The sequence below is a fragment of the Herpailurus yagouaroundi genome, unplaced genomic scaffold, assembly GCF_014898765.1.
Source record: "Herpailurus yagouaroundi ecotype Mexico unplaced genomic scaffold, PumYag 569, whole genome shotgun sequence".
In the NCBI taxonomy this organism is placed as follows: domain Eukaryota; kingdom Metazoa; phylum Chordata; class Mammalia; order Carnivora; family Felidae; genus Herpailurus; species Herpailurus yagouaroundi.
The window spans coordinates 7470437-7496191 of NW_024412786.1; the positions used below are offsets into that span (position 1 = coordinate 7470437).

The 25755-nt window shown below is 58.9% G+C and overlaps 1 protein-coding gene across 1 annotated transcript in view; it reads right to left on the reverse strand.

The window, feature by feature from the left end:
- Nucleotides 1-25755, reverse strand: part of KCNQ1 (potassium voltage-gated channel subfamily Q member 1) — a 274919-nt gene that overhangs the window by 169502 nt on the left and 79662 nt on the right. Inside the window, exon 11 of the mRNA XM_040465810.1 lies at nt 10149-10266. Within this exon, the coding sequence (XP_040321744.1) occupies nt 10149-10266 (118 nt within the window). The remainder of the gene's footprint in view (nt 1-10148; nt 10267-25755) is intronic.

Sequence of the window (25755 nt, forward strand, 5' to 3'; positions counted from 1 at the left end):
GCTTCGCTTCTCTCTGACCCAAGTCACGGGGACCTTGCCACCTGTGCGGCCAGGTAGCGACAGGTGGACGGTGCGGTCCTTCTGTAGGTCACGGGAGCCAACGAGGGCTGTGAGCAGCGGGAAGGAGCCTCTGCGGTGTTCCGGGTGCGCGGCGTCCAGGGAGGCCTGGTGCCCAGGCAGCGGCGGCTCGGAGTCCAGGCCAAGCCTCGCTCCGCTCGGACAGGCCCTTTGTTTGCTCCGGAGACCGTTTCCAAAAGCGACAGACTCCCGGGGGGCTCGCATTGCTGCCTGGGGAGAGGCTGCAGCTTTGCAGCCCAGGCTTCTGGCCCCGCTCAGGGCTTCGCTGGTGCTCCTGAGACGGGAGTGGGGGCACCTCTGCCCCGGTCTTGCCACCGGGGCTCTGGCGGGGCACCGTGAGGTCCCGCCGTGGCCCGCGAGGCTACCTTCGCTGTTCCTTCTGGCCAGCTCAGACCTCACGGGTCAGCACCGGCCTCTGCTCCCCAGCCTGGCCTGCGGTGGACCCGCCTGGGGGACACTGCTCCCCATCCCTTGGGGGAGGGCCTGCGGGTGGGAGAATCAGCAGGGTAAGGAGCAGGCGCGGGGCACGGAGGGGCACGGTATCCAGAGGCTGGAGCCCAGGGCCCGGCCCCGGCTCTGTCGACAGCTGGCTTGGGCCACCGAGTGGCGGGCACTGGGCCCCAGAGCCGCCCGGGGCTGGGCCGGGAGACAAGCCTAGGGCACGTTCAAAGGCTTGAAGCCAGAGGTCCAGAGCCTGGCTGACTGACGAATCAAGAGGGGGCCACTCTGCGGGGAGCTGCCCACCTCCTCTCGGGGGGGGCCTGGCTCTCGGGGGGACAGCAGGCCAGGTAACCGTGGGGAAGGACCGCCCCTGAGCGTGTGTGTATGTGTGTGCATAGCTGTGCACTCTCTGCAAGGCCTTACCTCCCACCCATCTTCCAGCAGCCTCCCCCCGACCCACTGGGAAGTCACCCCACTCCCTGCCTCAGTTTCCCCAGCAGGGCACTGTTGAGGCAGGTATCCTGCTTCAGCTGCCGGCCAGCCTGATATCTCGCCCACGATTCAGTTCCCAAGTCTTGGGAGGCAAACCCAGTAGAGTCAAAGTTGCCTTTGAAAATCCCTTGAATTGGGGCGCCTGGGTGGCACAGTCGGTTGAGCGTCCGACTTCAGCCAGGTCACAATCTCGCGGTCCGTGAGTTCGAGCCCCGCGTCAGGCTCTGGGCTGATGGCTCAGAGCCTGGAGCCTGTTTCCGATTCTGCGTCTCACTCTCTCTCTGCCCCTCCCCCGTTCATGCTCTGTCTCTCTCTGTCCCCAAAATAAATAAACGTTGAAAAAAAAAATTAAAAAAAAAAAATCCCTTGAATTGCCCCCAAAAAGAAAAAAACCCAGCGCTCGGGGCTCTGTGCACACCCCCACTCCGCCGCCCTTGTGCCCACGGAGGCGGGAGGCCCTGAGTGCAGACATCCAGGACCCTCCCAGTGCTGTCTTTAAAGGGAGCCTCCAGAGCTGCGGCCCATGTGAAGAGATTACTTATCGAGATCAAAGCAAAAGCGGGGTCAGGGCTAAGGGTGTGGGGATGACGTGGACACCAGACTCCGAGGCTGGATCCGGACTCCTGTCTCCTTCTGCCACCACTTGTCTTTCCCCTTTCCTCCATGAGGACTTCCTTCCCAGCTGGTGCCTCAGGCCTCCCGTGGGCCATCCAGACCTCACAGATTTACAGCCAGACCTCCGCCCTGTGGCCCGCCCCTGCCCAGGATGCCTGCCTTGTCCCAAAAGGGCCGGCACGTCTCGAGAACGGATGCCTCTGGGGGGGCTCTGGGCCCGCAGCAGGAGCCGTGACCCTGGGCCTGTCACTCCGTGTCCCGGGAAGGCAGCTCGGCCTTGCCCAAGCCATCCGGGAGCCCCCCGGGTAGCCTGTAGGTCTGCGAGGCCCCTTGCCCTCCCCGGGGCCGTGGCGTGTGGAGACGCCGACCGTGCAGGATTCTCCCTGGAGGAGGCGGCCGCAGAGACCGCCAGCCGGCGCGCAGACAGGCCTCCGCGCGCCGTTCCCTCCCGCCGGCGAAGAGAGGGGCACGGGCCGACGCCACGCCCCCTGTCGCCTCTCTCCCCCTGCCGGCCCTCAGGCTACCGGCCCGGGTTCCACCTCGCAGACCCGGGCTCCCATAGAGACGGCGTGTCTGCATGAGCCCCGGCTCTGCCCCTGCCTCACGGGGACGCCGGCAGGGCCGGGCGCTGTGAACGGGCGCACCGACCCACAAGGACACAAGCTGTGCGTCTCGGCTAAGGGCAGCCTCCCCTCCCGACCCTGACACAAGGGCTGGACACAGAGCAGGGCTCCGTCGGTGTGGGCTCTAAGCACCTGGACACGAGCAAGCCCGGGAGCACGGCCGCCGCGTCCCGGCCGGCGCCCTGCTGGGCACCCCTGGGCACCAGTGAGCCGCCCAGAGAATGAGGGCTAGACCTCCATCCCCGCCTCGCACAGGGCCCAGGGAGGGCGGGACACACGGCCCACGCCGCCCCTCGCTCTGCCGCAAGCCTGTGCTGTCCTCGGCGGGTGGGCCCGGCCGTGAGGGGCGCGAACGGCCCAAGCATGCTGGGGCACGTGTGGCCGCTCCGGGGCACGGTCCTCCGGTCCCCCTCGCCCCACCCCTGAGCAGCAGGACGGCGGGCCCAGGCCTCTCCCTGCACCTCCACGGGAGCCAGGGGCCCCGACGGTCCCGGACCCCCTTTCCCAGCTACTAGAGGCTACTAGAGGTTGTGACCTTGCCTCCAGCCCATCTCGAGGCCCGGGGTCAATGGCCTCCGTGTACATCTTGTTAAGGACAGTTCCTGATATCCCATGGATATGTGGCGGTTTCAGAAGCCCTTGGGTGAAGGAAGGGATGTCCCCGTGGGCTCTTCCGTCCCAGGGGGACGTTTTACACTGGCTGACATTTATCAGGCATGTTCCTGAATTAGGTGCAAGGCCAGACTCCCGACCACGTGTCCTCAAGGGCTCATACCAGCACCGTGAGAACCCACCTCCGGTGTCTACAAGAGGGCACCGGGGCCCAGGGAGGCCAGCAGACTGCCCCGGTGTCCTGCAGGCAGGACATGATCCATGCTGGCCAGGGCTCCCGCGAATGCAGCGTCTCTGGGCTTGGTGGACATACAAACATCAGCTGACGAGGAATGAATCTCAGACACACCGCTCACCATCGCTGCACGGAAAACTACAGGCCACGAAAAGAGAAGTAAGTCCTAAGTAAACGAGGGACGCATCGGGGCCACAGTCGCAAAGACTCGATCCTGCAAAGATGGTCGCCCTCCCCACGGTCGTCTAGAGAAGCCCCCCCCCCCCACCTACAGGAGGTTTTCTGGGGCGACCGGCTGGGGGTGGAGGGGTGGACCAAACGGACACAGGCCAGCGGCGAAGCAGGGGGCCTGGCCGGAGCCTTCCCCGCCGGCTGTCAAGACCCGGGATCGGAGCACGGGGACCGTGAGGCATGGCCCTGGCGAACTACATACAGTCTGACCAGAGGGACCAGATGGGGTTCCGAAGCCGAGGTCCACGCAGACAGCGAGCCGGAGGGTGACGGGGTGGGCCTGGCGGGGCAGCGGGGGAAGGACGGGCTTTCCGGTGAAGGGTGCTGAGCCCGCCTGCGCAGCCCGGTGGGGGAGAACGCACCTTGACCTCGGCCTCACATTGGATGCAGAAATGGATTCCAGATGCCCTGTAGATCGACACGGGGAAGGTGAGCTAATAAAGCTTCAGAAAAAACCAGAGTATCTTTATGACCTTGGAGCAGTCAACGCGTCTCTAATAGATCACAAACGGCACTATCCGGAGAGGAAATGTTTGATTAACTGAATCACATTAGGAGTTCACTTAAAGTTCCGTTCGTCAAAAGACGCCCTCAGGAGAAGAGAAGACGACGGAAGAGGGGGAGGCGGCCCTGACGTGCCGTGGACGTCCGTGGGCGTGGGCACGCGCGTTTCTGACGCCCGTCCTAGCCAGGCGACGGTAAAGGCAGAAAGAACGAAGTGCTGTAAATGGATGAGAAAAGGCCACCCGAAACGAAGCGGGCCGGAGACACGAGCACGTTCCTGGAGGACAGTACGCGCGGAATAAAAGACGACAGAACAGGCTCGCCTGCACCAGCCCCCAGATCCCAGAGCGCTGCTGCGAGCCGTGCCCCCTGCCCCCGCTTCCCCAGCGTGGCGGAAAGCGGCCGTGAAAAAGGCCCGGTGCTGGTGACGCTGCGGAACCGGCCCGCCGCCCCGCCGCCGCGGTGGGGGGCAGCAGCTAGGCGGTGTTGTTGAACCCGAGCCTAGCAGCCCCACGCCTGGGCGTAGTCTCACCAGACGTGCAGCCTGCTCTCGCCCCAGGAAGCCCGTGCGGGACGCTCTTAGCACCGACGGTAACAGCCCGGCGCTGGAAACCGTCCACGTGGCCGCCGGCAACGGGATGGATGAACCCCGCGGAGGGCCGGCCGGCAGGCGCCGCTCTCTGCGGCCGCGCGGCCCGGCTCCGGGAAGGCAGACGTGCCGGTGGGTGTGCGCACTGTGCGAGTCTGTCTGCGGAAGGTTCGGGAACGGGTGCGGCTGAGCGGTGCCGCTGGCAGCCGGGACGGTGGTTACCCTCCGAAGGCATGGCGGGGACTGGGGACACGGGGGCTTCCTGGGAACCTGCCTGCTAGTCACATGGGGCCCGGGGTGAACGGAGCCGAGTCCCGTGGAGACCTGCGCGCTCGTCTCCTTTCACTACAAAGTGGAAAACACTCTCTATGCAAAGACTGTCCTTTCTGAGCCGGCCCGGCCCCCAACCCCTTCCGCCCCCCACGCAGGAGCCTCCCGGCCGGGCTGCCTTAGGGCTCAGTCTCCCCTCGCAGGTTTAGGCAGAGCACATAGAGGAGCCGTGGGGTACCCGCGGCCACCGCAGATGTCTCCATAGCAACACCGGCGCGACCTCTGGAGTCACTGCAGTCCTCCAGCCGCCTCTAGCAAGTGGATGCCCTCCTGTCCCTGACCTCCTCCAGCACTGCCTGCCTGGCCGGGGCCGGCCTCACCAAAGCCCTGCCCTTGGAGAGCGCGGAGCCCTGCCATGCATGGGAGTGGCCCGGGGCCGGGAGTTCACTGTCACGGTCCCCAAAGGACGTAAGAAGCCTTCCGCTTTCCTCTGGGCCTTCCACCTAGAAGAGGGCCCACTCCCCGGAGCAGGGGCCTCAGGGGCCGGCCTGCAGCTGGGCCGGTGCAGGCTGGGAGCCAGATCGAGGGCATCTGATTCCTAGTCCCGTCCCTTTCCCACTGAGCCACTCCGCCTCGCTTCTAATTTAATTAGGAGAACATTTAATCCCCCCGTGCATTTCAGAGACGGGTCTGAGCTGGCCGGGGCTGGGAGGCTCTGACTCAGGCAGCTCCACACGGCACTCCCGGGCGGGCTCCCACGGGGTTTCCTTGGCACCTCGTGCGGACGGAGGTGGTCTGGAGCTCCGAGAAGACAGGACACCGGTCCGGAAAGAGACCGGTCTCTGATGTGCCTGGAAGGCCCCCTCCCTCTTCCCCCTGTTCTCTGGCCCCGAAGCAGCCTCGTCGTCCTTCCCCACCAAGGTTTGCAGAACAAGGAGGTGGCCACTCACACAGTGCCTGGGCCTCCACCAGGGTCCGCGGGAGCGAGCCGCAGCTGGCCCTGGGGTCCCTGAAATGCCCCTGGCAACCCTGGTCCCATCCAGAGAGCTAGCCCCGCCGTCCCTGGAGCTGAGTACAGGGCCGAGCCTTGTGACACTTGCCCCGCTTCCAGAAGGCGTGGGGCTGGCCCTGGCCTCCCTGGCAAACGCAGAACTCAGGTGACCTTAGTAGTGACGTGGGTGAAAGCTGGGCCGCGGGGGCCTTGCTGGAAAAGAGAGATCGAGCGTCTCGGCATGAGACCGCAGGGCCCAGGAGAAAGCCAGAGACACGGAAATTCTCATGGAGGCACACGGGGCTGGTTTTGCTCAAGGACCTACAGGCTGTCTTGTCACAGGACGGCCCACAAGCACACAGTTGCTCGTGGCCACCTGGTAGGGGCTCCGCAGTGCCCCAGCCTCAGCTCTGCCTTCCCTGGAAGGCCCTCCCCGTGCCCATCTGTGCCCAGGGTGTCCCGCTATACTGTCCCCGGCGGAGCAGGACGGGCTGGGGGCGACTGGTAGACAGGAGCTGAGCCTCGCCTGTCCAGGATGCTGTGACAGAAGACATGGAAGGGGCCGGCGGTCACCACTTCCGGAGGAACCCGTCAGGGATGGGGAGGGGCCTCTCACACAGCCTGCCTTGGGTGTCCGCGTGTGCAGCCAGTGGGACAGACGTGGGCTCCTGGCCATGCTTGGCTGGCTTGGCCGCAGGGGTGGAGGGGGCTTCGTGGAAATGGCTGCCCTGTCCCAAGGCCCCTGGGCGAGGGGCACCCAGGCCACACCCGTACGCGGTCCCAGTCGGGGCCTCATGCTGTGGCCAGTTCGGGCCTAGCTGCCCACTTCCAGGTGTGCTAACAGGCATGCCGAGGCACCCACACCCCTCACCACCTCATCTCAGGTGAGGCCGGCCTGGCCCCTGTGCGGGTCCTGCCTGCCGGGGGGTGGGAGCCACGTCTTGGAGCCCCTCCCAGCCTGGGGCTTCAGGACTCCCAGGGAGAGAGAGCCTGAGAGGAGACAGAGCCCCGGAAGGGTCCCAGGCCCCGTACTCGGGGCTCAGGGAGCTGGCGTGGAGGCCTCGACAGCCAGAGGGCTTGGCTGCCTGGGCCTCCCCGGGGTGAGGTTGGCCGAGCAGATGTTGGGAAGACGGGTGGGAATCTGATGGCTGCAGATGGGGAGGCACGAGGATGCACACAGAGGTGCCCTCCCCCGCCCCCCCCCCCCCCCCCCCCCGCCGCCACTGTCCTGTCAGTGGCCGTCAGTGGCCACAAGGCAGTAGATGCGGCAGGAGCCCAGGAACTCCTCCTGGCTCCTGTTGGGGGCAGGGCTCCTCTCCTCTCTCAGAGTTGGGGAGGGGGCTTTCCCGCCCCCTCCCCATTGTCCTAGATGCCCCATCTCCACCTTACGCCGGCCCCTCGGAAACCCTGCGGCAAGGCTCTGGGTGGGGGACGCAGGTGCGCACGGGGCTCCCCTCCGCTGGCCCTGGAAGGCGGTCGGCCTGGAAGGGGTGCATCAGGCTGCGGCCCGGCTCCCTAGAGCTGGGGGCGGGGCAGGGCTGCATGGGGTCTCCGGGGGCTCGCGTGGGGGGCTGGGGTGGCCGAGAGCACTCTGTCTCCCTAACACGGTACGCCCCGGCGACTCCCTAGATCGCACCAGGGCTGCTCAGGGCCCCCGGCTCCCCGCCCCTCATCCCGGCCAGAGGCCCCGGAAAGAGGAGCTTCGCCCAGCCCCAGGGACCTTCCCGTAATCAAGGCTGCAGTGACCTCACCTCCCTGGGGCCCAACGGGTGGGGAGAGCTTGAGATGGAAACAAAATGTGTCTTTATTTATGCTTTTAATTTGAATCCTGGATCCGACCCAACGTGGTAATACATTGAACATCAGTAAAATGCTGGAGAAGGACGAATCTGTTTGTCAGCAACTGCTTCCCACCCTCTCTGCCCCCTGCGAGACCCCCGTGCACACCCCTGCCCCTCTCACACACACCAAGGCAGGTGCCCGCGGGGCCGGGCTGCCTGCAGCAGCCTTGACGTGTCCCCGAGCAGCCGGAGCTGTTCAGTTGGGGGCATCCGTCAGGAGGAGTGCCGGGCAGGAGGTGAAGGCACGGAGGGCAGTCATGGCGCCCCCAGAGCCACCTCTGCCAGCCGTGGGGCTGGGGGGGGGGGGCCTCTGCCCAGCCTGCAGCCTCGGGGGCGTCTAGGTTCCGAGGCCCCCCCACCTCTCCCTGGGCCCGCATCACACGCCCTTCACCAGGGCTCCCCAGGGCACAGCACCCTGTACTAAGGACACGTTCACGCAGATGCCCTGCGGTCTCCACCTTGACCCTGACCTGATGGGACAGCACACCTCGGCTCCCTGCTCCCAGCACCCACCACTGACCAAGTGCGGTAGACAGATCTGCTGGGAGAAGCCCTTGTAGGTTCTAGCATGGGGACCCGGCTGGGCAAGGACTGGGGTGTAGGCCCGGACAGCACCGGGGGTGACAGGAGACACCCCCCCCCCACCCCCCCCCCCCCCCCAGCCAACCTGCCACACTGGGAGTGCTGGCCCGAGAAGGCCCACGGCGGGCGTTTGGGACGGCGAAGCACCCAATCCGCAGCAAGCATCCGGGCCGCTCCGGTCTGACGGCCGCAGTTTTAGAAGAGAAGTGGCCCAGTGCCCCTGATGACACTGCCTCTGCTGGCTTGGATCGCCTCCCGGGGCTCCCCGGGCAGGTGGGCAGGCCGTGGCCCCGGGGAAGCTTGGTGCATGCTGACGGCCCTCACCCCGAAGGGGTGACTGTTGCGGGCTTGGCTGTGGGCCCCCTGGATCCCCCGTCCTTTATCACCCTCACCCTGGGCCTCCCTGCGGGGATCTCGCAGGGCCAGGGAGCTGGTGAGGCAGCCCTGTCCTTCCAGGGTGGGACTCCTCCTGTGTGTCGAGGGGCTGGGCCACAGCTGGGAGAATGAACGGGCTGACGGGAGAGAGCAGCGAGAAGGGGCAGCGGGAACCGTGACGCCCGCGTGGAATCCACCTGCCTGAGGGTCATGGCTGTCCCTGCCCCGAGTAGCCACTGCCGCCGGAGTCGCACACACCACCAGCCACGGAACGCCGGCTGTTAGCACCCTGCGGTCTCTCTTGTGCCCTGGACTCTGAAAACGCCTCGGCCCAAGTGCCTAAGTCCACACTCTGCCTTCGGGCCCCGGCCTGGACCCGCACGGCCTGGCTTCCCTGGCTGTTCACACCTCTGCCCTGGCACGTTCGCCCAGCAAGCCTGTCCGGTCATCTCCGGGGTGGATGGGGGCCCAGAAGCCCCCTCCGCTGCCGGGTCCATGAGGACAAGTCGCCCCTGCTTCCCAGGGCCCCAGCGGGCTCACGCGAGTCCGGTAAACAGGTCCTGCACACAATGCCCTCCCCCACCACCACCGGGTGAGGCCTGACCCCCCGTGAGCCTGGGGGGAGGGGGTGCTGCGCAGGGAAAGACGGCGGGCAGGTCCTGTCCTGTCTGATCACGGTACCGTCGTGACACAGTCCTGCCTTCCTCTTTCGCTGGCCACCCGACTCCGCCAGTCCCGCGTGGGCGGCCAGGAGGCCCTGCCATTTGGGTCCTGGCTGTCTCAGTCCCCGGTCACCTGCCGGGCAGAGCCGGCAGGCCTAGGGCCTCGCTCTGACAGAGGCGCACATGGCTCACGACAACCCTGAGACCCTGGGAGAACGGACACACCCTCCGGAGAAACGTCCGTGGAGAGGACACCGTGTCAGCAAGTGACTCTGGGAAGGGCTGAGGGGAGCGCGCGCGTCCCAACACAGAAGGACTCCTCCGGGGAGTCCCCGACGGGGCGGCGGCCAGACGGCGCCCGAGTGCCCCACTGACCCCACCACGTGCTGTCACCACTGGGTGCCCCTGCCGGGAGCACTGAGTCATACATCGCAAGGGAATCACACCACGGCCGGGCCCTGGGGATTGGCCTGGCCATGCCGGCATGGTGGGGGAGGGCGGGCGTGCGTCCCAGGCCAGCTGTGCCTCGGGGGAAGGCCAAGTGGAAGGCGTGGAAAATCAGCCATTTCCTCCACCTGAAGGAGCCCCTGAGGACAGCCGCGGCATCTGCCCCTTGGCTCTGGCCAGGGTTCTACGGGGAAACGCTGCTGAAAAACAAAGTCGTCTCTCTTTTGGGGGGCGGGGGAGGGGGCAAGGGGAGAGAAAAACCATCTTCTCAGACGCTCAGAGCACAAAAACGAGTGGAAAATGATCAGTTTGGTTTTCCATAAGTCCAAACAAGAGGATCGTGTTCCCAGACTTGGCGGGAGGCGCCCCCGCTCTCCTCCCCGCTCGGTGCCTGGGCGCTGGAGCCGGCCCCTGGCCACCGGTGGCCCCCAGGTTGCCGAGGGCAGGCGGCAAGCGGCGGGCCCCGGGAGAGCAGGCCTGGGCCCCAGAGCGGCCCCGAGGCGGCCCTCTTGAGCCCCGCGCCCCTCCAGCCCGTTCTCCGCGGGCGAGCGGCCACTCACTGTGACACGTGCGTGATGGGGACCAGCGGCGTCTCCCCCTCCAGATCCAGGTCCTCGGCCACGCTGTTGGTTCTCAAAAAGTGGGTCGTGCTCACTTCCAGCAGCATGGGGCTCTTCACTGTGGGCAAAGGTGTGGGGCAGCACGTTAGGCCTCCACGCAAGGCTCGCCGGGGAAGGGCCCGGGGCTGGCCAGAGCCGGGCTCGCGTGTCCGGCCCCCGCCCCCCACCCCGCCGCGGGGCAGACTTGCACGCCCCGAGCCCTCCCACAGACTGACAGGACATGCGCCTGCAGGGATGCGCGAGGGACGGGGACGTTACACGGGGCCTCCGCACGGGGATCCGGTGTGGGGGTTGAGGCGGCCCCCCTGAGCCCGAGGCTGGGGACCAATGGAGGGCCCCCGACAGCCCGGGCGTCTAGGTCTGTCTCCGGGTTCACCCTGAACGTTCAGGCACAACGATAAAACACGGCCGACAGGCACAGGTCCGGTGAGGGACCCGGACCCCCGCCACCATGCCGTCCCCGTCACGCAGACGGAGGGCTTCACGTCAGCGGAGACCCAGGGCAGTTGCGCTCCTGCCCGCAAGGAGTGGCAAGCCTGGGAGACAGGGGCAGCCGGTGAGCTCCCGGCCCCTCGCTCGGTTCACAGCGTCACATCTGCGACCCGTACCCGCCACGAAGGGTCAGCGTAACGTTCAGGCTCCCGGGCCCACCCCCTACAGTCTGGTGCTGGTGCTCAGCACTGCTGAGAATACGTTATCTGTCCCCTGATTCTCAGTGTGGATTGATTTTTTTTTCCCTTCAGTTGACGTTTTTATTGTAAAAGAAATTAAGTACTCATTGTAGAAAGTGACACAGTTCAAAGGTCCACGAAGGCTCTCCTTCAAGGTCAACCACCGACGGGATTCCTAGCTCATCTCTCTCTGCTCAGCGGCCGCTGACACCAGGTAAGACCTCTTTTTTTTTTTTTTTTTTTTAACCCACATGAGACAGTGCTGTCCCTGTCACTGTGAGACACGCTCATCTCATTTTTCTGCAGGTATACAGATGTGGGGCTGCGTTTTGGTAGTTGGATAATAGTCTGTGGTTCACGCCTGCCACATTAACTCAACCATTCGGTGTTTGATAGCTCCTTAGGCTCTCTTAGCTTTAAGCCATTACTTTGAGTCGATGCTGAGCCACCCATTTGTATGGAAACCTGACACTGGGGCTGGGTGAGAGGGTTCTCCCTAGGTAATTTTAATAGATGTTGCTGGATTGCTTTCCCAAGAAACTAGCAATTCAGACTCCACCAGCAAGCGGTGTGTGAATATGACAGCTCCCCCACATCCAGGCGCGAACCAGCCATTGGCACCCTTCCCCGGGGCGTGCCACGCGTGGATGAAGACCGGATCTGGTTTTCCTTTTGTGCTGAATGCCTTTTGTGGCTTGGAGGCCATTTGCATTTCCTTTTGCAGAATTGCCTGTTCATATCTCTTGCCCATTTTTGCTTGTCAATCTGTAGGAAGTGTTTATATATTAAAGATGTTAACTTTCTGTTACATCAGGCATGGATATCTCCCCCCGTCAATCTTTGGTCTTTCAGCCCTTAGGATGGTTGTTTTTATCACAGAGAGTGTTTTATGTGTTTAAGGTGATAAGAGCTATCTTATGTTTTGTGAAAAAGGAAGATCTTCCCACTTCAGAGTAATACGGCTGCCTCCTAAATTATTTGTAATATAAACCCATGAATGTTGTGTGTGTGTAAGTTTTAACACATTTGGCATTTCTGCCTAACGTTACGGGTGATCGTCAACAATCTGAAAATGTAAAGGTATTGGATACACTCCTAAGAGACTAAAGCATAAACTAAAATTTCTTGAGAAAAATCACAAAAGAAAATCTCTGGGCCTCGGGTTTGGCACTGAGTTTTGAAGCACAAGACTACAGGCTCAATCTGTGAGGGGCAGAAATGGAAATGTTGGACTTGATCAAAATCCCAGGCACTTGCTGTGCAAAAGACGCCGCTAAGGGACGCAGAGATAAGCCACGGACTTGAAGAAAGCGTTTCCACGTCAGCTGTTTGGGCAAGGGCTTGTATCTAGAATATACGAAGAACTCGTGCAAGCAGGTAGCAGGAAAGCCCCTGACCCGATTTATGAAGTGAGTTACAAGCAAGTACCTAAAAAGATGCCCAGCTCAGTCGACACCGGCAGCTGTTAGGGAAATGCAAGTTAAAGCCACAGCGAGATGCCACGGCACCCTCACCAGAATGGCTGAAATCAAAAAACAGAAACCGAAGCCTGATGTTGCCACGCAAGCAGGAGGACACGGAGCGCCTGGAACTCTCCAGCCGCTGGCGGAAGTGCAGAACGATGCAGCCACCTTGGAAAAGACATGGGCGGTCTCTTACAGAGTTGACCGTGCACTTGCCATGTGATCCAGGAGTCCTTCTCCCAGGGATTTACCCAAGCGAGTCGGAAATCCACGTTCACAAACACCTGTACGTAAGCGTGCGCAGCAATTTCGCTCACAGTCGCCAAAACCCGGAAACAGCCGAGATGTCCTTCAGTCGGTGAAGGGACATACCGCCACGTCCGTACAGTGCAACAGCACCCAGGACCCGAAGGAAATGAACTAAGAGGTCCTGCGGCAACGTGGGGGACACTCGGATGCATTTTGCTCAGCAGTGAGAGAAGCCAGATGTAAAAGGCCGCACATTATATGATTCCATTTATATGACATTCTGGAAAAGGCAAAACTACAAGGACATAAACCAGATCAATGGTTGCTAGTGTTTGGGAGGGGGGAGTATCTGACTTCCAAAGGCACGCTCAAGGAAACTCCTAGAGCTGCCGAACTCCTTCGTAGGGTGCTATGGTGGGGGACACACGAATCCAGGCATCTGTCAAAACCCACAGGGCTGCAGATCTCCAGGAATGAATTTTACTGTATACAAAGAAAAAAAAAAAAAGCCCCAGCCAGCCTGTTGGAGGGTCCTAGGAATGAAAGCAGACCGTGAAAAAAGTGAGTCCCGTGTTAGGAACGTATGACAGTACCTACCACACGGCACGGAGAGGAAGGGAAGGAGGAGGCGGCCTACGAAGCCTTGGGAAACAGTCTCTTGACTGCCATAACCGTTAGCGCTCCGGCCGGTACTTAGGCTTCTGGGGGGTGGAGGGGGGACCGCACATACACGGGTTAAACAAATAAGTAAAGAAAGTAACACACCGAGTGTGTGTGTGGAGTGGGTGGGCGGGGCAGGAAGGAGTCCTGTGGCCAGAAATGTTGGTACGAACTCCTACTTCGCTAAATATACCACACGTGTGTACTCGGGCTGCGTGCACACACCCCCTGGCCCTGCCCACTGGGAAGTCCAGAAGCAGTGACGGCCCAGGAGCAGCGGTCACACCCCGTACCAGACCTGGTGCCTGAAAGTCACTCGCTTCCCGGTAAAAGGAACCAGGGCTCTCTGGCCAAATGAGGATTCTGGGGCAAGGCACATACACGACGAGCCTCAAGCGCTGTTCAGCGCCAGAAAGGAAGGGGACACGCAAAACACAAATGGAAGGGACGGGAGACATGTCAGACGGACGCAGGAGCTAACCCAAAAGGACTGTCAATCCAATGGCCAAAGCTAGAACGTTCTGAGTGACACAAATAAATAATAGTATCGAATTCCGGCCCAAAAAAGAGGTAGGCCTGAGTCCGTACGGATACAAATCAACAAACAAACGACCGCGAGAGAGGGACAAATCTTCCTCCACGGATGGACGGTCAAATTGGCAGGTGAAGCTTCAAGGAGAAACTTCAGAGTGTCTTGCCTCAGATATTTCCTTGCCGCTGTGGTGGCTGTGACAGCTGTGGTGGCACGAGCCCCCTCCCCCAGAGTACAGCCGACTCAGGACTCGCTCCAACCACCAGGCTATGGAAACGGGAAACCGGTGCCCGGGGAGCGGAGGGACCTGTCTGACACCATCTCAACCGCACGGGTCATGGTTAGCAACACCAGTGACAGACCACGCTGATGTCGTGGACCCTGATACGACGCGGTGGGCAAAGCTGACTTCCGTGGCATTCTCCCCCCAAACCTGTACCCCCAGGCTCCCGAGATGCCAGACAAACCCGGACGTACTCCTCAAGCGTCAAGGTCGACGAAAAGCAAGGGAGGACCGAGGAGGCGTTTTTGCAGATCGGAAGAGACCTGCTGGATAGGAGCGCACTCGGTAACCGTACTCGGTGGGTCTTGGGACGGAAAAAGGACATTAGTAGTTGAACTGGGAAAATCCGCACGAGTGAGCTGGACTGTGCCTCATAATAGTGTTGCAACTTCTTAGTTTTAATAACGGTGCAATGATTACAGAAGGTGGGGGCATTAGGGGAGGCCGGTAAAAGTGGGGGTGGGGACTGCTAGTTTTGCCTTTCATGTAAATAAAAAAAAAGCATTCTGAAAGCTGAAGCAAAAAACTAAAAAACCCTGAAGTCAAAAGATAAGCAAATCCTCTATACGATAGTAGGGAAAATTCTTCGGTATTAATGAAGGACGTACAAGCACTCTAAGGGGGAAATTACCAAACCTTAGTGAGAGGCATTCAGGAAGATAGAACTGAATTCGGAAATACGCTTTTGCTCCGTTGCCGAGAAGGCTCCGTAGCGAAGAGTCTCCTCAGACCTTCACACCCCTGGCACCCGGTTCTACAGTTGGTCTGGAAAAGCAAAAAGCTAAATCGACCACGTTCTTGAAGAGCAGCGGGGTAGGAGCGCTCGCTCCACCAGGCACCGGCGTTTCTCGAAAAGCCGTGGTCATCGAGACGGCGTGTTGTGGATACGCAGCGTGGCAGTCGGGCCAGCAGGACGGGGCCGAGTGTCCGGAAATAGCCCACCTGCACAGGGACGCTTAGCTGTGTACCCCAGGCGGCCTCACGCGGCAGGCAGAGGATGTCTGGGGACAGTTGGCCGTCCACGTGGGAGAAACGTCCCATCGGACCCTCATGCCTCACACCAAAACTTCATTCTTAGCATTCCGGGCGACTGAAGACCTAACGAAGACAAGCAAAGCTCTGAAGCCTGTGGAACCGAATCTAGAATAGAGTCATGACCTCAGGCTTTGGAAGGGCTTCCTGAAAGTTCCAGTATCCACGCGGGGAAAGACCGGTGGGTTCCGTGACACTAAAACTGAGACCTGGTCATCAAGCACCACCTTCCAGGGTAAAAAGACGGCTACAGAGGAATGGTGCCCTTGAAATACCAAGAACTCATGCAGATCTGTAAGAAAAAGACAAACAATCTAAGGAAAAATGGGCAACAGGCACGTCACCAAGGAGGGATCAGAATGTCCTGAGAGCACGTGCAAAGGTGCTGTGCCTTGACTAGCACTCAGAGAGCTGTAAATAAACTCGGAGCTCACGGCCCGTGGGGGTGAGGGGCAGACTTCCAGCAGGAAACCGCACAGACATGACTTAGTCACACCCGGGAGAAGGGCTGAGTGAAGGGATCTCTGCCCGTGACATTCCCAGAGAGCACAGGAAAGTGACCGGTAAGCCTCGAAGAATGTGTCTACATTCAGAGGCTCACAGGCCTGGGACCTGGCGAGAGCACTGGCTGCCCCATCTCAGAGGCTCGGGGCTGAGATTCAAGTGCCCTGGGTTATATTATACAGTTGTCAAGTGACAGGGCTGAAGCTTCGTCCAGGATTCAAATGTTCTTTCAAAAAAAAAAAAAAAAGGAAAGGAAAAAGAACACAAATACATATTTTCATGTCTGCATCACTTGTATACAGAAGGCGAGAGCGGCGGAACGGTGGCTGGAAAGCGGGGCTGCTTTCTGAGCACCCGAGGTGACAAGTGCCATCCCCAAAGCCCCGCGGGCCAAGGGTGAGCCGCCTGACCCCTGAGAAGCACCCGGCCCTGGTGTTGTAGGAAATTGAAATGTGCACGTCGGTTGGCTGTCCAGGGCGGGTGGGGCCTGCGCCTGCCACAGAAGAATGTGCAGTCTTTGGTTTAATCCTGGGAACAGCACGGGGGCCCCGCAGCGAGGGGCAGCGAGGGGTTCCACAGGTGTGTTTTTCCAAACCGAAAGGGAGGGCGCTGCTCTCCCCGTTTCTGTGTCACAGACCGCGGGCTCTGCCTCCCCCACCACGGGCAGGCAGGGGCCAGGGCCCTAGACCACCTCCCTGGTCCCCAGCTGCAGCGGCTGGGGGGAGGGGAAGCGGTTCCTCCGCAGGTACAGCGACACACTGCCCCCTTCAGGCGAGGGCCCCCGGGAGGGTAAGTGCCGGTCCCGAGAGGCTCGCAACCCCTCCCTCCGAGGGGCCGGAAGATGAGGACAGGCAAGGGACGGCCAGGCCTGGCCGGGGCCCGGGGCAGAGCCCACAGGGCAGCTCATCCGGACCCCGGGCTCCCGGGAGGGCTGGACCCTGGGGAGGAGAGGCCTGCGCCCTGCTCCCGGCGACAGTGAAGTCATACTTCCATTAAGACCGCCCCAGTTCTCCGATGCTTTAATTCCTTGGCCGCCTTTGCCTGGTCTAGGCCAGAATCTGGGCCTCAGTTTTCAGGGCAGAACAATTGTGTTTTCTAGGAAAATGGGAGGTCTGGGATGGCGAGCAGAGCCTCTGGCTTGGCGACCAGCACAGCTGGCCATGCGGGCTGCCAAGGCTCACCCTCCCCCCAGAGGACGGAACCCAGCAGTGCAGCAGCTCCCTTCCCGGCCAGCAGCCCTGCTCAGGAGGGCGATTTAAAGTTCCTTTAAAAAAAAAAATACGGGCACAGAAAAAAGACTGGAAGGAAATACACCAAAATGCGAGCTGTGTCCGTGTTTGGGTGAAGAGACGGGTGGGCGATTTTCGTGTCCTAACTTCCTGTGTCCGTGTGTCTTACTCTGGGCGTGCGGCACGTTCCCCACGGCGGGAGGCGGCAATTTGTGGGTGTCCCTGCGTGCGTGCCCTGCCCTCCCTCCCCCGGCCCCGCACTCCCCATCCTCCACCCGGAGCCCCGACCGGCCACACGCGTGCCCGAGGCCTTCGGTCCCCACCGCACACCAGGTCTTGTGTCCTGTGACCCCACGCAGCCCCCTTACCCACCCGGCCAGGCCGGCTGAACCCCGACTCGGGGGCATGCCTGGCTCCCCCGAGATGCGGGAGGGGGCTCCCATCTCCCCATCTGATGCTCGGGTATGACCTCGTTCTACTGCCCCAGCAGCCCCACGGGATCAGGGCTCCCATCTCTGTATCTAGATGAGCAGGAAGGTTCTGAGAGGCTACAAATTGTGCCTCAGGTCACGCAGACCAGGCCGGGCCTGCAGCACCAAGTCGGACTCCAGCCCCTCCCCTTCCCCCAGCACTCCACCCCCGCCCCCCCACCCCCACCCCCGCCCGCCCTCTGCCCTCCACCCCGGGGAGAATCTGCCTGGTAAAGTCACCCGCCCTGCCTCGTGACTGATTAAAATCCTGCATAATCTCCCAGGTGTAACCCAAGTCCTCGGTCCCCAAAGCTCTCCCGCCCCCGCCCCTGCATGGGCCCTCAGGTCTGGGCCAGGACCTCGCCTGTCACCTCCCGTCTTCCCTCCAGGCCTCAGGCACAGGCGCGTTCCCGGGGCGGCTTGTCCCACAGGGGTAGACACAAGCTGCCCCTGTCCTTCCCCAGTCCAAGCCCCCTCCCTACCCCCCTCCCCCGAAATCCACCCCCGCCCCCCCGGCGGATTTGCCAAAGCCCTGTAGATCTACACCGTGAACGCACACCCCCTCCCCAGGGCATCCGGACAGCTGCAGCCAGGCCCTGCGTGACATCGCTGAGCCGCGGCCCCGGGCCTGTGCCAGCTGCCTGTGCCCGGCTCACAGACCCCGAGCCAGCACGGCCGTGCCGCCACCTGTGTCTCCACTCAGAGGCGAGAAGTAAGGGACATGGGCAGAAAGTGTAAAAGCCGTTCCCACAACAGCTGCCAGGAACGGGCGAGGAGCGGAGCGAAAATGTATATTCACAGCTGGCACCCGGTCCCGCTAGGAAAATACCTTGCTTGAGTGGACACCTGTTGTTTTCGCCGGCCCGGCAGCCAGGCCCGGCTTTGGGAACAGCTTCTCGAATCTTCCCTTAGGGAGCGGCCCCCTCCCCGCTCCCAGGTGCCCACTGGCTGTCCCCAGAGGGGGCCTGTGGCCCAGGTCTTGGCCTTCGGAGGCAGGCCTGAGGGTGGCCTGTACCCTGGCTCTCGTTGGGCCCGGACTCTGGCGGGAAGCACGGGGAAAGAGACGGCCTCCGTCTGCTGGGTTTGCTGAGCTGGCGGCCATCTTGTCCCCCTGGGACGCGGCTGCCTGAGGCCGACCCGTCCCAGGGGCCAGAGCACAGAGGGAGCAGGGCGGGTGGGGGGAGAGTGGGAACGAGCAAGGCCGATCATCCCAGCCCCGGGGTCCAGCTGTGTCTGAAACAGCTGGGTCCAGATGTACGGGCCAAAAAATGTCCCTTTTGTGCTTCAGCTCGGTTGAGTTTGGGGTTCCATCGTTTGTTACCGAGAGAGTCCTCGGGAATGTGTGTGACCGACAGGGGTGAGGCGTGGGCCCCAGGGGATGGATCTGGGGCGTCCAGATCACAGGAGAACTTGGGAGGCCCTGGGCAGAGGGGACGAAGGCGGGCCTGGGGACCCCTTGGGAAGGGGCTCCCGCAAGCTGGTGGCTGGCTCTCTCCCGCTGGGGTGCGAGCCCCGTCTCTCCACCCCTTCGGTGGGAGAGGACGGGTGTCCCTGACGGTGGAACGGGCCGGGTTTCCCGTCCAGTCGAGGACACGTGCGTGGACGTGTCACAGCGGCGGCGTGGGAGACGGGGGCGGCCTTGGCAGCCCTGGCCAGCCCCGGGGACCCTGGGCTTCCCACAGGCCCGGCGTGGAGGGCGCCGAGGACCCTCCCCAGCGGCCCCCCTCCCCGCAGAGCCTGCAGGCCCCAGCACACTCAGCTCCGACAGGGACCAGAGACGTCTGTGCGCCCAAGGGTGGGGTCTGCAGAGCGGGGGCGCCGGGGAGGCCAGGCCAGGGTCGGCAGGAAGGGAGCAGCACCGCCACCCACACAACCCTGCGACCCTCTGGGGTCTCCGTGCTCCGGGAAGTCACTGTCCGAGCCTCCCCAGACACGGTTTCAGGGGGACGGTTCCCGGCAGCGAGAGCGGCCCCGGGAAACGTTAATATACAATGGAATCTGGGCTGAGCACTGTCTTCTCCAAGAGTTGAGCTCACAGGACATTCCCAAGAAACCTCTGGAGAGGTGGGGAGGAAAGTTTCTGGAGGTCTTTGGATGAAGAAAACAAAAAAGTGGCCTTGATTTTCAAGGCAAAATTACAGAGGGAGAAAAAAATGTTTTTAATCTAATTAAGAGCGATGTTTTCACCTTCCTCACCACAGCACGGAAACATGCCAGCTCCTCACTTCACACAATAATCACGGCAATTAGTGAGGGAGAAGCCTTGGAAGCCGGTGCAGATGTTCTCAGAATGTTTAATGGGGAAATGAGTTGCAGGCCTCGTTCTCAGCATCCGGCTCCAGGCCCTGGCTACCAAGTCCAGACATCTGCTCGGGCCCCACCCCCAGGCCCCGAGGGCGCGGGCTTGAGAAACACAGGTCCCTTCCCAGGCCGCCTCCCAGCCAGGCCAGAGCCGGGGCCGAGAGGCTCCCCACGGCTCCCCAGGCCGGAGCCTGGACAGTCAGAGCCACCCCAGAGCCGGGGGTGGGGGGCGTGGGAGCGGGGGGGGGGGGGAGGCTCCACGTCAAAATCATGTTAACAACCCATGTCAGAAATCATCGACTCCGCCCGGCTCCCCCACCCCGACCCCGCTGGCTGCAGGAGGGCTGGGGGGACTGGGAGAGGGCAAGGGGGCCCCGAGGGGAGCGCAGCCACACACCCCACACCGGGGCACGGAAAGGCACGGGGGCGTCGGGCCGGCATGGCCGCACGGGCCCCCTTCCGACGCTGCCGGCCTCTTGGCGGGCCCAGGAGTCAAAGTGGTCAAGCGTGAGGAATTTCCAGTCATTGGAGAAAACGTGGAGAAGCGAGGAGGACGCTTCCTTGAGGACCAGTCGGTTCCAGATGGCGAGGGGCACGTGGCTGGCCTCATCTGGCTGCGGGAGCGACTCAGCCCCGTGTGGGTCGGGCGGCCCAACCAAGCCTCCCAGAGGGGACACGGCGGCAGATGCCACACGGCCCCTGCTCCCCGGGACGCTTGGGCAGCGCCGGGCCCCGCCCGTGCGCCCTCAGCACGCCCGGTCCAGACCCGCCAAACCTGCCACATGCTTTTGCGAGCACCGTCTCTGACCCTGGGGCCCGCTGGGCCGCACGCGGGCTGGGCCAGAGGCGGCGAGGGGCAGCCCCCGGCAGGCAGACAGACACCCCGGCCGCCTTAGCCGCTGGTGGGGGCAGCTCTGGGTGCTCTGTGCAGCTCCCCGGCCGCCCACCATGGAGCTCTCCTCAATAAGCGTCCTGCGTGAGGGTTCCTGAATTGGGCTCTGTACCCGGTGGAACTGACCCAAGACACTGTGACAGGAAGCCACTGGAGCATTTTAAGCAGGACAGCGGCAAGGTCCACTTCGTATTTAAGGAATTCCCTCGGGTCGCTGTGTGAAGGATGGGGGGCGGGCGGGTGGGAGGCAGGGCCGGAGACGGAGTGACCGGCGAAGGGGGCAGGGCAGCAGCCTGGACCAGGAGGGTGGCCGGAGAGGAGACGAGGCACGGGGTGGGCACGGCCCAGGGAGTCGACAAGACGTGACGGGTCGGACAGACACCCTAAGAAGGAGGCACGGGTCCGGACGACCTCCGGCCAGGTCTGCGGAGCAGAGGCTCCCTGCTCCCTTCAGGCCTCTGAACCGACCCTCCGCCGGGGCACGGGACCAAGACGTGCCGATGAGAGCAGACCCGAGCGTGCCTCCAGCCGCGCTAGGAGTCCGCGCACGAGGGCCTCGGGTCTCCTGCGGGTGGACAGACGAGCCCGCCTCGAGCGGTGCTCCCGCCGTCGCGAGCCTGTGGACGCAGACGCGGGAGGTGAAGGCTAAGGCACTCAGTCAGGAACAGGAACGTTGAGAGGCCTCGGCAAGGATAGAGGAGTGTGTACCTTCAAGGACCCTTCCCTTCGGAGGCCTTGGAAAGTCAAGGAACACCTTCCAGAGTCAACGTGGCGGAGTCACAGAAGGCGGTGACTTGGAAGTGGGCGGGACGAACCGTGGCGTTTCCACCTGCCCTTGCCAACCTCCCCCCACCCCGCCCCCGGCTCGGTGGCATCTTGAGGGCAAGTTCACATTCCCAGGGTCGGGGGCCCTGATCCTCGGTTCTGGAAGGAGCAGAGTAGTGAAAGTGGGCGGAGGGAGTCCAGCAACTTTCAGCCACCGGGACGGGTTACAGTTGAGGGACACAACAGAGCATGGAAAGCCTGGGGGCAAAGCTGGACAAAACAGTGTCTTTTGGAAAGCAGGCCGCTCAGAAAGCACCGTGGCTACTGAGAGATTGAGAAAATCCAAGCTCACGCCCAGGGCAGGACGCATGCTTTGGAGAGTCCCGAGAACATGCCAAGCTTTCGCCGCCGGCTGAGCTCTGCGCTCGTCCCAAACAAGAGGTGAAGGCTAAGGCAGAGTTGAAGAGCCTGGACATTTGGACGCAGAAGTACCCCTGCACAAAGCAAACCTGCAAAGATGGGAAGAGTCTTTTATTTCTCCCTGTCCCCAGTTCTCCCTCTGTTTTTCTGACCCCTGGAAACCAAGGAAAAGCTTTGTGAAAATACAAACTGGGCACGAACTGAAGGAACTTCAGAGACCAAACACAACAGAGTTTACAGATCTCACAAAAATGCGTTAGAAGTCACTAAGCAGCTACAGCCCACGGCAAAAAAAAAAAAAAAAAAAAAAAAAAAAAGTCTTAAGGGAAAGAATCTGCTATCTAGAGTTGCTGCATATAATATTTAGAATACCCAGTTTTCAACAAAAAGTTACGAAACATGTAAAGAAACAGAGTATGGCCCATTTACAGAAAAGACAAGCAGCTAGTGTTCCTGAGGAAGCACAGACATCAAACATACTAGACAGGCTTTTAATCCACTTTCTTAGAAAGGCTCAAAGAACTAAAAGAAATCATAGACAGAAGTCAAGGGAACCAGGAGAACAACACATGAACAAATACCTAATGTAAATGAAGATAAAGTATAAAAAGAAATGAAACAAATTCTGGAACTGCAAAGCATAATAGCTGAAATGAAAAACGCGGTAGAGGGTTTCACTAGCCTGTTTGAACAGACGGAAGAGTCAAAGATAGGTCAGTTGAAATTATCCAGTCTAAGGAACAGAAGGAAAAAATGTGAAGGAATAAGGAACGGACCCTAAGGACCTGTGAGACACCATCAAGCATACCAAAATATCCATCATGAGACTCCTGGAAGGAGAGGTGAAAGTGAGCAGGTCATAACCAAACTGCTAAAAGACAAAGAACCACGAAAAGAGTGCGAGATGATGTATCGTGTATGGAAACACACAATAAGGTCAATGTCAGATGTCCCCTCAGGAAGCATGGAGGCCAGAAGGGAGTGGGATGACACTTTCCAAGCGGTGAGAGAAAAAGGAGTCGAGGATTCTATATCTGGTAAAATTACCTTTCAACAATGAGGGGACACTGTCTTGTACACTTGAACGCTGTTATGTTAACTGTACTGGAATTATAATAAAATTAAAATTAAATAAAATATAAAGTAAAATAAAACCATGAAGGGGGGAGCACCTGGGTGTCTCAGTTGATTGAGTGTCTGACTCTTGATTTCGGCTCAGGTCGTGATCTCATAGTTCTTGGGACTCAGCCCCGCATTGGGCTCTGTGCTGAATGTGGAGCCTGCTTGGGATTCTCTCTCTCTCTCTGCCCCTCCCCCTTGCTCCCACATGCTGTCTAAAAAATAAATAAATAGAAATAAACAAGGGAAAATTAAGATATTCCCAGAGAAACTAAGGCTGAGGGAGGTCAGCACTAGTAGACCTGCCCTACAGAAAATGCTAAAGAAAGTTCTTCAGGCTGAAGTGAGAGGACACTAGACGGTAACTCAAAGCTGTACAACAAAAGAATTCCGGAAGAGGGAACTGCATGGGTGAACATAACAGCCAATGTCATCATACTTTGAGTTCGTAATTCTTTTTTTCCTATGTGACTTACAAAACAAATACATAAAACAGGAACTACACATCTATGTTATTGGGAACATAACGTATAACAACATAATTTGTGACAATCACAAGAGGGTGATGAAGCTGTACAGAAGCTGTGTGTTATATGCTATTGAAGCCAAGTCGGTATCAGTTCAAACTAGAGCTTTATGAATTTAGGATGTTCAATGTAATTCTCATGGTATCTACTGAGAAAGCATCTAAATATACATGGCAGGATTGAGAAGAGAATAACTGTAAACTACCCCAAATCAGTTAAACACAAAAGGCAGTAAAAGAGGAATGAGAAACAAAAAAGGTATAAGGCATACAAAAAAACCCCCAGCAAACTGGCAGTCCTTCCTGATCAGGAGTTACATTACGTGTAAATGGATTACATTCTTCAATCAAAAGACAGAGACTGGCAGAATGGATAAAAAGAAATTCTACATGCTTACACTGTCTACAAGACATTCGTTTTAGATCTAAAGAGACCAACAGATTGGAAGTGAAAGAATGGGAAATTATATTCTATGCAAACAGTATCCAACAGAGACGTGGAGTGGGTATCCTAATGCCAAGGAAAATCGACTTTAAGTAAAAAATGGTTAACGGAGACAAAGGAGGACATTATATATTGAGGAAGGAGTCAATTGGTCAAGAAGACATAGCAATGACGAATATATGTACTTCAAAGAACAGAGCCCCAATACATATGAAGCAAGCATTGACAGAATTTGGGGAAGATGCTGACAGTTCTGTAATTATTGTTGGGGACTTCAACACCTCACACTCCATAATGCATAGAACAGCCAGACAGAGGATCAACAAGGAAAGAGAAGATACGAACAACACTACAAACCCATGGGACTTAACAAACATCTAGAGGACACTTGACCCAACAACAGCAGAATATATGTTCTTCTCACGTTCTCATGTTCACATGGGAGAGTCTCCAAGATAGATTGCATGCTAGGCCACAAAGCAGTCTCAGTACATTTTAACAGCTGAAGTCATACAGAGTATCTTCTCTAACCAACATGGGAGGAGGCTAGAAATCAATAATAGAAGGAAAACTTGAAAATTAACAAATGGGCAGAAATTAAGCAGACACTCTTCAAATTAACGGGTCAAAGGAGATGTCATCAGGGAAATTAGAAAATACTTTGAGATGAATGAAAGCGAAAATATAACATACCCAAACATGGGTGGGATGAAAGCAGAGCTCAGAGAAAATTACACCTGCAAATTTCCACTTTAAGATAGAAAAAAGATCTTCACCAACCTAACTTTATAGCTTCAAGAACTAGAAAAAGTAAAGTAAACCCAAAGTTAGAAGGAAAGAAGTAAATAATAAACATGACACTGGTGGGGCACCTGGGTGGCGCAGTCGGTTAAGCGTCCGACTTCAGCCAGGTCACGATCTCGCGGTCCGTGAGTTCGAGCCCCGCGTCGGGCTCTGGGCTGATGGCTCGGAGCCTGGAGCCTGTTTCCGATTCTGTGTCTCCCTCTCTCTCTGCCCCTCGCCCGTTCATGCTCTGTCTCTCTCTGTCCCAAAAATAATAAATAAACGTTAAAAAAAAAAAACATGACACTGGTGAGAGGTGCAAGAAGATAGAAAAACAGCAGAATCAACAGAATAAAAAGTTGGCTGAGCTTGAAAGGATCAACCAAACTGACAGACTTTTAGCATTCTAGAATGACTAAGACAGAATTTGAGACCGTGAACATAAATAAAATAGTAAATGAAAGTGGGATGTTACACATAGCCTTACAGAAATAAAAAGGATTAGAAGACAACACCATGCACAGTCATACTTCAACAAATTATATAACTTGGACGAAATGGACAAATTCTTAGAAACACACAAACTACAAAAACTGACTCAAGAAGAAACAAATTCTGATCAGATCGGTATCAGGGAAAATGCTTGAATCAGTTGTCAACAAACTCCTAAGGAAGAAACTCTAGGAACTGATGAGTTCACTGGTGAACGATGACACCAAACATTTAAGGAGGAATTAAAACCAATCAAACTCTAACAAAAAAGAGGAGGTCACGGTGTGGGGGACACCGTGGGAGGACACTTGGCTATACATCCTGTAAAGTTAGTATTACCCTGATGTCAAAGCCAAACAAATACAACACAAGAAAGCTAGATACCGATATCTTTATAGATGCAAAACCCCTCAACAAAATACTAGTAAGCCAAATCCAGCAGCATATTAAAAAGATTATATACCATGACCAAGTGGGACTTAACTCAGGAATGGAAGGGTGGTTCAACATAAGAAAAATCAATGTCATACATCACGTTATTAGGAAGAGGAAAAAAAACCCCATGAGCACCTCAATGGCAGAAGTCGGTGTCCAATGATCTCTCAGAATAAAAATTCTTAGGGAAATAGGAATAGAAGATAACTTCCTGAATACGATAAAGAACATTTATGGAAAACCCACAGCTAACATCATACTCACTGGTGAAAAGAC